This window comes from Aedes albopictus, chromosome 3, assembly GCF_035046485.1.
Source record: "Aedes albopictus strain Foshan chromosome 3, AalbF5, whole genome shotgun sequence".
NCBI classification, from domain to species: Eukaryota; Metazoa; Arthropoda; class Insecta; order Diptera; family Culicidae; genus Aedes; species Aedes albopictus.
In genome coordinates, this window is record NC_085138.1 from 105,575,293 (window position 1) to 105,587,832 (window position 12,540).

At 41.3% G+C, this 12,540-nt stretch overlaps 2 protein-coding genes across 4 annotated transcripts in view; one reads left to right on the forward strand and one right to left on the reverse strand.

The window, feature by feature from the left end:
* Positions 1 to 640: 640 nt before the first annotated feature.
* Positions 641 to 1,685, reverse strand: LOC109400877 (uncharacterized). The gene is made up of 2 exons (XM_019673360.3): positions 1,501 to 1,685; positions 641 to 1,419 (listed from the first exon to the last, which is right to left on the reverse strand). The coding sequence occupies exon 2, from the start codon at positions 1,406 to 1,408 to the stop codon at positions 827 to 829; it is 582 nt and encodes a 193-aa protein (XP_019528905.3). The 5' UTR covers positions 1,409 to 1,419; positions 1,501 to 1,685; the 3' UTR covers positions 641 to 826.
* Positions 1,686 to 3,787: 2,102 nt separating this feature from the next.
* Positions 3,788 to 12,540, forward strand: part of LOC109416761 (histone-lysine N-methyltransferase trithorax) — a 188,792-nt gene continuing 180,039 nt past the window's right edge. For 2 of the 3 annotated variants that reach the window (XR_009998825.1, XM_062857033.1), the window contains exon 1: positions 3,788 to 4,684. Coding sequence is in view for 1 of the 3 variants with exons in the window: in XM_062857033.1 (XP_062713017.1) it covers positions 4,364 to 4,684 (321 nt within the window). In the remaining 2 variants the exon portion in view is untranslated. The remainder of the gene's footprint in view (positions 4,685 to 12,540) is intronic. The other variant, XM_062857034.1, reaches the window with a different exon arrangement.

The window sequence follows — 12,540 nt, forward strand, 5'->3', positions numbered from 1 at the left end:
GCGTAGTTGCTACTCCGTGATTGACCCTAACAATTGAAATTGCAACAAGGAATCAACAATCGGAGCCCGGGAGTAGCTTACCTTTCTCAATATGCACCTTCGAGATTCATCCAATAACGGCACTGGACACGTCCTTACGGTCATCGATGAAGGGAAGGAATGTTAGTAGTGCGTTGCTTTTTAAAGACCGAGATCATGCAGAGGTGACTTCTCCACGTCTGTCACGGGAAGAAGTTTTTGATGGTGGAGAGGGGGGAAAATACATGATCTGTATTCACTTTGGCAGGTAATGTGATTCATACAACCTCTTTATGAATTGAAACAGGTGTTTATTTTGGCTAATATATCTCAGATGTCGACACCAAATATGACGGACTATTCAAATTGTTTTGTATATGCAAATGTTTAAAGAAAAATATTTATTATAAACAAAAAGTGACTTTGGAGCTTGTTAAGATACTTGAAGTGACGAACCTTTTAATTTTGTTGGGCAAATACACTATGACTATACAAATTCGTTTAATGTTAATCCCTGCGTCAATCGACAAATCAGAAAGTTCAAAGGATTTTTGTCATCAGATCAAGAGCTGCAAACTTTCTGTACAACAAACTCATGTACCGAATATATCTAAATAATTTATGATTATGAAGCGTTATCAAGTTTATTCATGTATGTCACAGATGTCCAAACTTTTGTTTTGCAAATAAACGATATTGTTTTAAATATTTCATATCAGATTAGGACTAATTATGAAGAATACATTATATATTTGCATCAATATAAATAAATAAGTAATGTACCTACCGTTAGAAATCAAACTTATCTTCAAACATCTTTGTCTTCCCGCTTCCGATCGACCAGCCGCTGTTCCAGCATGTCCAGCCGATCGTTCATCGCCTTCAGCGATTCCTTAATTCCTGTCTGAATCTCACTGTAGCGCTGCATCGCAATGACCAAACTTTCCTCCAGCAGATCGTTCGCTTGCTTCTGCTCGACCGTCCCGGTGGTCATCGTCTTCAGCTGATCGCTTACGTCCGGCAAGTTCCGGAAGTATTCCGCCCCCAGCGTCGGTTCCAGCGCCTTTATCTTCTGCAACGTTTCGAACGTTCCGGCCAGATCATTGGCGATCGTGTTGATGTAGGTTTCCTTCGCCTTGACGTCCTGCTTTTCGTCCAGATAGGCAGGGTCCAGGTAGGCTTCCAGATCGTCCTTTCGTTTGAATGCTTCCAAGATGTTATCCCGGGCGCTTCCGTCGGCCAGATGGCCTGTACTGGCCGATGGCAGAAATGATGCCGCCGACAGGACGGCGTCCGTTAGATTTTCGCCTTGGGCATCGGTTGGTGGTAACGGACCCAACAATTGGTTCAGGTTATCGATCCGCTGGGAGATTACGTCTAGCGATTCCATTTTGGGATGATCTGGAAAAAGTTCGGCACGGCCCGTTAGTTTGTATGACATCACTCGCAGGGAAATTGAAAATCTATCAGTTATAAACCTACCTTAGTTGTACAGCAAACCTTTTACAAATAAACGCTATATCACTTGAATCGTCAAATCAATACATCAACTCACAATTTAGAACGAAAAGACAATTTTTTAATATTAATTTCTACGTTTTTACACAAAAGTTAGAACAAATTTAGGGAAACTGCGATTCTTTTGTTTACATCTGCAGTTTTGACAACAGACGTCTCGCTCGTGTCGTGTGACCGTGACGTGACTGAAAGTGCACGACTGACCTGTAAAAATGGCAGAAAAGGGTTCAACCTACTCGAATAAGGCTGTGAACCATTTCTGGAGCTAGATTTGATTAGGTCGTATGTGCTTTTGTCGATATAAAATTCGATCAGTTTATTTTAGTCATTGTAGCAATATGGCAGATATTTTGCAAACTTTTAATGATGGAACAGTAAGCCTGTTTTGTGAGGATTCTGCTGTATGTATCAACTTTGCTCAATTTCAACAGTTTTCGCTATAATAAGCGAATCCAACTGATCGAATTATTAATCGACAAAAGCACATGACCTATTCAAATCGAGCTCCAGATTTCGCTTGTTCATTAAACTTTGACACTTCCATAGTTTTTTGCCATCGAAAGGTGTTAAAAAATAACCACGATGGCGGCCCATTGGAAATTTGACAGACGAGTAGTTATTTGGAACAAAATATTTACAGTACCACAGACAAACAGACGTAACTCTTAGAGGAAGTTCATCAAAAACTTTTGCCCAGTGTCATTTTCATGAGCACACTGCCACCTGTTGTTAGAACCGCGCGCGACACTGTCGGCCATGATGGATTTGGATTTGACGTTTTGCTGACGCGCACACAAGTACACAAATTGCCAGTAATTTTCGTTTGCATCATTCAGCAACGTGTACACTGGCAAACGTCACAGCGATCGAACACTAGCGCATCTGGAAGAACGATCGCGCAAATCAAATGAAATTTGAATTAATCGTTAAATGCATGTGCCAAGACGTTTTGAAAAGTGTTACGTCTGTTTGTCTGTGACAGTACACAGCCAAACCATTGCGAACAAAAAATAACTATCGAACTGTCAAGACTAACCCTGCTGGGGAGTAGTTAATTTTAACCGAACGCAAAATAACTATGAAAGTGTCAAATTTTATATACAATTTAACACTAGACACAAAATTTTATGGTTTTCTTTGGTACATCGAGGTCTTGAAATTAGTATGTGGTGTTACGTCTGTTTGTCTGTGATAAAAGTGAACCAAACAACCGAAACGGTTCACAGGCAAACTTGCACATGCTTGCACGAAAAAAAAATCACAAATGCTCATACACAGACAAACAGACGTAACACTCTTCAAAACGGCTTGGCACATGCATTCAACGATCAATTCAAATTTCATTTGATTTGCGCGATCGTTTCACCAGAGGCGTTAGTGTTCGATCGCTTTGACGTCTGTCAGTGTACACGTTGCTGAATGATGCAAACGAAAATTACAGGCAATTTGTGAAGTAGTGTGCGTGTCAGCAAAACGTCAAATAGAAATCCATCATGGCCGACAGTGTCGCGCGCGGTTCTACCAACAGGTGGCAGTGTACTCATGAAAATGACACGGGGCAAAAGTTTTTGATGAATTTCCTCTAAGAGTTACGTCTGTTTGTCTGTGGATAAAGAGTAATCGTCGCACCTTTTTTGTTGCATGTTTTGTGCCTCTTTTGTCTGACAATCCTCTTCACTGCTCATGAAGAAACTATTGTCGCTTCTCTTCTCGAAAAAACTTTCATTGCTACTGCTTGATTCACTTCTGCCGATTTGATTCGCGCTATTTTTTGCTATGCATTTCAGATTTCTACGATTGCGCTGTTATTATTTTCAAAATTGGGGAAAAAAGTTCAAATTAGCAAACGTAAACAAAACAACTTGTACCACAATAAAGTCACGCAAAAAGTTTGAACATCTAGCTTTGTGGCAAGTGTTGGAAGCTCTTGTAAACAAAACAAACAGCGTTGCCGAATCGACAAATGTAACTTCCGCTCATCTCTATGTAGAGGATTTCTATACTATTTTCGGTGTGCAAAATTTTTCGAGCACTTGGAGGGATGCTTTTCACCCGATCTGGTTACAGTCACTATATACACAGTCTGGCGGACTGTCACTTTCGACCGGAGCCAATGCGAGTCATGCTCGATTGGCTCCGGTCGAAAGTGACAGTCCGCCAGACTGTGTATATAGTGACTGTAGATCTGGTCCATGACAGACGAAACTCGCCCGTGTCGCTTTCGCCTCGTCAGTTCGGGTCCTCCTCGTCTTTCACGGCGACGGCTCTCTTCAGTTCGGTTAGTGCTGTCTTTCGGTTCGGTCGTGTTTGCAAAGTGCTCTCGTTCGCGTGTGTGAAACCGCATGAACGCCGCCGCCCCGTGCATTTGCGCCTTCCCTTCGCCCAGCAAACACCCCTTGATGCTACGCGCTGTATGGTTGTGTATGTGAATTTTACTCCCCTTTCCACCCGTCGCCGTTGCGATCGTCCACGGTTGGATGAGGCTTTTTGGTGGAAAAGCTATTTGCATGAGTGTGGGTGCGTGCCCAGTGCCCGTTCAGAAAGATCCAAAATGTTGTTGATGTGCCGTGAGGAGTGAAGAGAAATAATATAGTGGAGTTTTTTGGCGAATGGGATAACGATTCAAAAGGAAGAAAGGATACACAAAACAAGGGAAGAAACAAGGATACATAGGGAGCACCGAATCCCGAATGAGTTGGGAAAGGAAGTGAAGTGGGAAGAAAAGTGTTGGAAGTTTTTTTTTCGGAAGGAGAACACGAAGGGCAGGCCAGAAGAGCCACAGTGATGTGTAAAAATTCGCTGCCCGTCGTCCGCCTTTTCCACCACGATGGGAAAATCCAAGTTTCCCGGTAAACCGTCGCGTTTGGTGAACAAGAAGCGCGTTTCGGTCCTGTCCGGTGCTGGGCTGAATACCCTTGCCAGCGGTGCCAGCAGCGATGAGGATAATAACCAACAGCAGCAGCAGCACCAGGAGCAGGAAAATTCGTCGTCGACGACGGAAAAGTTGAATCAATCACTAATACAGTCGCAACAACAGCAGCAGCAGCAACAACAAAAACAGAATCAGCAGCCGTCGTCAGCGAAGGTATCAACGTCGTTATTAGACAATGAAGAAATTGATCAAGATGGCGATGATGATGTTAGTAAGGTGAGTGTCCAAAGTTTGCATTTCGTTCGGTTCTTGCATAAATTTATTGTCGCGTAATCTGTGTACATTTTGACATCTTTGGAGGGAACATCGTTTCATTCGAACCGGTGCAGGCTTCACCTTTAAACTTGCTTCCCAGCAGTGACAGAACGTCACAGAATTGCGTAGCCCACCGAAGAAAATTGTGGAATTTTCGCATTCATGATCAGAAAAAAAAACGCAAAAAAAAACTTGCTCTGCACTGCAAGCAAGCAACCACCAGAGAGAAGAATGATTATGTGGAGAAAGGAAGAGGGAAAAATCGACGCTCGTTTGTTGGTGTGCGTTTCCTCGGCAGTCGATTCGGCAGCAGCCTAGTCAGTACCGCGTGAATGAAACGCAAACAAAAAACAACACAAACGAGCGCGCCGTTTGTCGGGGCACAGTGGGGTCAATGCTATGTTGAATCAGTTTTATAATATTCGTTACATTCACCTTCAAGATTGAAACTCCAACTGGATGGCAACTTCTTCCTTTCCAAGAGTAGGGTATGTGTACCATTTCTTGGCCTAATATGCCAGCCGCCTTGACAATTTTGACCATAACTCGTGGATTAATAGCACTAGAAATGATGTGTTGACCCTATCACGCACTCTAGGCAGTTCATGTTTCTCCAATTGGAAGTAAACTAGCGCAAATATTCAAGAACTTACTTCATTACGTTGAGAAGATTCGTTGCGATGGTATTCAACGTTGGTCTACGGTACAAAAATTGGCCTATTAGTGGATACAACTTTGGCCTATTGCTTTCCAAGCGCTATAACCACTTAGGGTGCCGTTATAGTTACGCGTGAGAGTGGGAGTGCGCGTGTGCGAAGCCGCAAAGAAGAATATCAACAATAGCAAATTCACGAAAATCCTATGGACGCGCACTTTCACTCTCACTTTGAAGCGGCACTATGTCATCGCCGTTATTCTCTATTTTTTAATATTTCGGCTGAAGTATTATCACTGTTTGTTCACCAATATTGCTTTCAAATTACTTTTTCGGAGTCAAATTTTCACAAAACTATAAATAAATCACTTAAACTAAAGTTCTTTCTTAATTTAGTAACGAAAGCAACGCAACCCTATAATTGTGTTGTATTTTTACAGTCACCGCACACAAAATCTTCCTTCCTGTTCGTTCTTTCTGGTTCATTCGCAAGAAATGTTGTTGACGCCACTTTCTCGGTGTTGTTGATGTCACTTTACTGATGGGCCAAGATTTGGGTACATAGTGAAAAAAATGTCCTCAATATTCGGCCCACATTCAATTTGTAAAATAGTTATTTTTCGTTGAAAACAAATATACAAGTTCAAAATAGCGTCTTTGACCGTCGCATAAAATGTTCAGTTGTCGAAAATTCAATTCGAAATGTTCCAGAATTATGCCATTCAAGATCATGTGTATAGACTACCCACTAAGCCGAAGAATCATGACGTCTACAAAAGCTAAACAAAGTGACATTTTTATTCAATTTTAATGCTCCAAAGTGCCAAAATTAAAACGAAATGTAGCAATTGTTTGCTGCATAGCTTTTTCTATCTCCAGTTATGTGTTTTTGTTTGAGTTTTTGGTTAACGTTAAAATAGGCCGAACGAGGGGACTATGCCAACGAAGCATCCCGATACCCTATACAAAATTCCGAATTATAATTTCTGTCCTGCAGAAATAGAAAACACCTTCTCAGTTATAATTGAACCATTGTTGCTAGTAAATGACTGCAACTCACATGGCGACCGTGAAATTTCAATACATGCATTTGCGAAGATTTCAATTTGACAATGTATGTTGTTATAGTGCACTGTACACTGTATGACCCTTTTACAAAATCTAGAAATTGAGGGACCATTTAGACAGGGAGTCTTTTTTTGGACACTTTCTTCTTATAACTAAATCTATTTTGTAGGCGCTATCTTGTCAATTTTAGCCAGATAGCTCTTCTTATAATTGCCCTGGCTAAGTTTGCAGGGGTTGGCGGTACTAAAGTGAAGGGGTTTCATTTTGATTATTGTAATGTAGTGTTCTTTAGTGAAACATATCACCTTTTTAAGGTGAATCGGGACGCTGTGTTATTTTTCCTATCTTCCCTCTCTTTCTAACAATTTGCCTCGCGATTTTGAAGATGGTAATCTCGATTTCTATCGCACAGATGAGGCTGAAAAACAATCAGCATATGCACTGCAAGTGAGCATACACAATGATAGATTTTTGTTCCATTATATGAAGTAGAATCTGAGATTACCATCTTAGAAGAAACAGAGCAATGGCGGATATTTCCTCGACCGTCCCGTCCGCCCTTAATACTTTAATGCGCCTCCAACGGTTCATCACGAACCGGCTGCTGCAGATGAAGTATGGCTGATCATATGCATCAGACATGCTCGATAAACATGGAGGAATCGCCGGGGCTCATTAGAGTCTATTCCAAGCAATAGTTCCAAGTCGGTTGGATTTGGAAGGTTTTACAAATCCTAATAAAATCATTATAGAATTTGTGCACGTTTTGGAACCTTTTACAGTCAGCTGTCTTCAAAATGTTGTTTGGGCTTTCTTTCCCACGTTTCACGGTTGATTTTGTTTAGTAATTTATTAATGTCATAGTCGCTTTTTCGAATTTTTACAATCTTACTTGGTCATATTTTCCTTAAATAAAGCAATTAAAATCAACTACTGAAGAATTAATAGTGGGAAGGAAATTTTCAGCACCTAATTGTGCTGATAGATTCGAAGCTAACGTGCGAACACTTAAACGCATTGTTGATATCAATGCGTTCGACGTGATGTTTTGGACAAAAAACTGGCTGCTTTTTATCAGCTACACAAAGTTACTTGTGTATGACTAGGTTGACATTTCTGGGCCACGCTTGAAACATGACATGGTTTATCGAGGTAGGACCGATAGGACGATTGAACGAATTGAATATTACCCATAATACTTGTGCAATCTTTGTTATGTTAAAATGTGGCTGACAAACTTGGCGTATTTTTGTTTCTCTTAGATGGTATTATGACACTAACATAAAAATATCAGAAGTTCAGGTACATGTTTTTGTGGGTTTTGGACCGATGACAATTTAAGGACACAAGAGATGAACACAGAGAAGTAGAAAACAATTAGCGAAATCAAGAAAACAATTTGACACAGAATCGACTATATTTTAACATACGGGTTCGACTGATTCGATGAATCTATCTAGAACTATCTAGAAGACAATTGACGCTAAGATGGGGAAAAAGCTTGCAATAAGGACGAGACTTAAATAGTGGCCGATAGGAAACAATGCGCTAGACAGCATTATTATTCATTTTTTAATATTTACCGTAAGCTTTTCGCCGGTTGACAGTACAGTATTTAGCTGTGTACGAAAATACGGATTAGTTGGTGTACAGATGACAGGGTTCTCACGGGAGGTGCTTCAAGCGAGGCTTACATAACAACTGACAATAAAGAACCCTATTTTCCTTGACTTTCTACGCAATGAACATCTGACCGAACACACGCACTTTTGTTAATCTCCTAGGCATTATCAAGACATGACGTATGCGCATGACGGAACAACTAGCAGGACACAGTTCCAGACGTCTCTTTTTAATAACGACATTCAACATATTTCCAATAAAACTACACTTCAATAAGGGCCGATTTCTTCACCCTGGCTTAGGCGTTAAGCCAGGTTTAACTATATGCAGTCAGAAGCTCAGACCGATACTAGATGCAGCTGTATTCTAAATATTGATTAGTCTTTTTCCTTAATTTCACTTCAAATTTGTTTATGTTACTTTTGATTCTAGTTTGTTAGTTTTATTTTGCTCCTCAACAATGTTTCCTATGCCAGAATCCTTGACCTCATGTAAAGTAACAACTAAAAGGTTATCGTTTACAATAAAACAACAAATTACAAATTAAATTATATGGGTAAGCCTGGGTTACCAGTTCAGCCGAGGTGAAGAAATCGGCCCTAAGGCAATCCATGACGACATATCGCGATGGAGGTGACAGCTGAAATTGTAAACACAGTGTACGTGCAGCTTACCAAATTTTCGTCGAGTGTTCTCGGTGCTTAACAAATTCCTTTGTGTTCAACTATCACCCCCATCGACGAATGTCAAAAATACATGGTAAACAAAGAAAATCAGCTGATCGCATCTTTCTCATGGATTGCCACGCCTACGTACTTCTGTGTGTTGAAACAAAAATAGAGGCTCCTAGAAGCAAATGTAGGGAAAGGGTGCGGTGTAGAACATAAGCACGGTGTTGCTACCGCCGTAATCACTTTGAAAAAAAAAGACAAGAATCAAAATTTGTTTGGCTATTTTCAAACATAACACGAGATTCCTTAATGGAGATTACTATGCCACCTACCGTCGGCTAGAGGTGAGGGTAAGATCGCAGAAGATGATCCTTACCAGTGGCTAATGAGACTCTGTGTATGACCTCAATCTCTAGGGTCGGCACGTTTGTCCTTGCAAATTTCACGGATTCTGGAAAACACTTGAGTTAGCCTTGCACAGTCGTTTATTCAGATAATCTCATTGTACTTCTTTTTTATCTTTTATCTATCGACTTTCACCCTACTTCACCCAATTTCTTAGGACTGGCCTTTTCTTCAACTGTCTTTTTGCGAAGCCTCGCTTTTAGAAAGTGGTCTCTGGTCGTGTGCAGCGAATGGCTGGAACATCCTCTGCCCAAGTATTTGTATTTGTATTTGGACTATAGGCTGCAAGCCCGTTACCCTACTTACAGACTAGATAAAACATTCTTCTTTATATTGTCCATTGATTTCTAAAAAAAAACAGTCTTAATCTATCTCGAATCACTTCTGTAGTCATATTAAGAGAAATTACATCTTGTAGTCCGTTGAATTCATTATCTTACAGTAGGCTCATGCTGCGTATAATTTCTCGACCGCAATGGAGGATCGAATACCCTTCTCCGGCGAAGTGACACTGGACTGTTGTTGAAGCTGAGTCGGTTGTACAGGAAAGGACTTTTTGTTCGTCCGCTTAAAATATTACAGAAGAACACAATATCGGCGATCTTATGTCTACTACTAATGGTATCCAGGTCTACGAGACAGCAAAGATCTTCGTATCGAGGAAGTTCTGCTGCGGTCCATCCGAGGTTTCTTAGTGCATACCTTAAAAACTTTCTTTGCACTCCTTCTAGCCTTTGGACGTGTATGTCATATTGTGGTCGCCACATCACGCTCGCGAAATCAAGTTTTGTCCCAACAAGATTGGCATAAATTGTCAGGATCACATGAGGATCGGTGAAGTCTCTGCCAAAACGTCGAGTGACTGCAAAGAGTTGTAACGCCTCTTTAACAACTCTGGTGATGTGATCATTGAATGTCAAGCACTGATCCATTGTCACACCAAGATCCCGAACATTTTCTACGCGCTGCAAGACCGTGTCACTCTAGTTGTAGTCAAATGCTACCGGTTGAAGTCTTCTGCAGTATGTAACAATTGAACATTTACTGGGATTGATGCTCAATCCGCTTTCTTCGACGAATCTCTCAAAATTGTGCAAATCGCGCTGAAGTGAGAGACAATCAGTGGCAACTTTCACCGGTAGAAATATTTTTACGTCGTCTGCATAGATTAATACAATCGCTTTTGTCATGAATGATGGCAACTTATTCATAACCATAACGAACAGTAGTGGGCCTAGGTGGCTACCCTGTGGAACCCCGGAGTGTACGCTAAACGAACTGGACGTGTTGTTGAGCACCTTGACAAATTGTACTCTTTTCTGCAGATATGACAAGATCCACTCAAATAACGTTCCCCTAATCCCGAAATCAGCTACTGCACTCATTATGCTGTTCATACTCACGACGTCGAAAGCCTTACTCATATCCGTATAAACGCAGTCAACTTGATAGCCTTTGAATATGAAGTCCGTGACCATGGTACTGAACTCACACAGGTTCGTCACTACCGATTTTCCTTTAAGGAAAATAATTTTACGTCTGAACGAGAGCCCTTTTTATGAACCGGCGTTATGTGAGATATTTTCCAAAGAAGTGAAAAATAACCACATGAAAGTGAGGAATTGAAAAGAACGGTCAAAGGTTCGCAGAGTTCGTCCTTGAATTCCTTCAGAATCTTTGCTGATAACTTGTCCGGACCTGCTGACTTCCCAGGGTCTAGTGCCTCCAAACCTTGGCGCACTTTTGCTGCAGACAGCATCATTACATCAGCCTGTGTACCGATTGGATAGTTGATGTCGTTTGCGTGGTCATTACGGTAAACACTCTTGAAGTACTCGGCGAAAAGTTGAGCGGTATCCAGGCCATTCGTAGAAGATCTATTTCCGTACTTCAACACTTGCGGGATTCCTGTATTCTTTCGCTTGCTATTTACGAATTTCCAGAATGATTTCGGATCTTCCTTAATCCCGTTCTGAATTTTGGAGATGTGCACTTGGTACGCTTCTCTATGCAGCACCTTGAATGTTCCCAGTAGCTGTTTGTAGGAGGCAACGTTTTCCGGTGTAGGATGGCGGCGTTTTCTCTTCAATGCTTTCCGTTTGTCCTTGAGAACGCGGATGAGTATCGGCGAAAACCATTCAGGATACCGGCCTTCCCTGCCTTCCCTGCTCGAGGAATTTCTCGAAAATGGAGCGAACCGTGCGAAGATACTGTATAGCACGAAGTGGAAAGACAAAACGTTGAAGTCCATGCTGTTGCAAACGAATGAAGAGTGTTCTTGTTCACAATTGAAAACGTCGAGAGAGGTGAGAAATTCCAGCATCGACACGGCCTGCTCATTATGTCCGTCTGGATCACGGTCATAGTCTGCTTGTGAGATAAACACGTTGTTCCACAAAATATCCGACAGCGCCCTTTTAACCGATTCCATATCAATTGACTCCAGATTCAAGTGCATATTGGACGTTCCGGCTTCCAACTCGCGCAGATTATCTATAGCTATCGTCAGCTGCATTGCGTAGTGGTGAATTTCGTTCTTGATTATCGGATCGGTTACCGAAACTTGACAGGACTCGGTGTCAGTGGTGAATATGAGATCCAAAAAGTTGTTGTTTTGGTTCGGCAGATCACACACTTGCATCAGCCCGGCCGACAGAAAACCGTCAACGATGGCGATTTCACTTTGGGAAGAAATCCGATCAGGTAAGAGAAAGTATTTGCAGAACGTCGTCTATGGCGGTTGTTGACCCACATCTACGGTTTGTTTCTTGGCCTGTGGTACTGTCTGCCCCCGTTGGTTTGACCTCATCTAATCTGAACACTTTTTAATTTGACTCCCTCTAATCTGCACATCGTTCAAACTAAAAATGATTCAAACGTCATTCTGATCATGGAACGGGGTTAACGGAACGCAGAATCAAAACAAAACAGCAAAAAGGGTGCTTTTCGATGCCCATAGGGTTACTAGAAGTTCAAATTAAAAAATAAACCACGTTGGTTTGCAAGAGGTGTCGTTCAAACCAATGGGAGTAGACGGTATTATTCTGTGTCCTCGATACATCAAACTCACATTTCTACCTTTCACTGGTACTAGGACTTCTTGGGCTCTGTGGACTGAACAGTACAAATGAAACAGTTTTCGATTATACATATACTGTTTATTTCTTTCAAACATGTGCTACTACATAATATGTTTTACTATTCACATTTGTAGTAGAAACAGTCGAATATTTTTCGCGTTATTTGTGAAGACGCTGAAAATTCCTCTGGAGGATTATTCGCAAAGTAACGTACATAAATCAAGAAAGAATGTGGATAGCCGTGTAAGAGGAACGAGATCTTTCTAGAAGAAATTACAGGAAAAAAATGATTTCTACGAAAGTTACGACTGGGAT

Excerpts from the sequence above, each read along its gene's own strand:
- LOC109400877 (XM_019673360.3), bottom strand. The coding sequence starts at position 1,408 with ATGGAATCGCTAGACGTAATCTCCCAGCGGATCGATAACCTGAACCAA.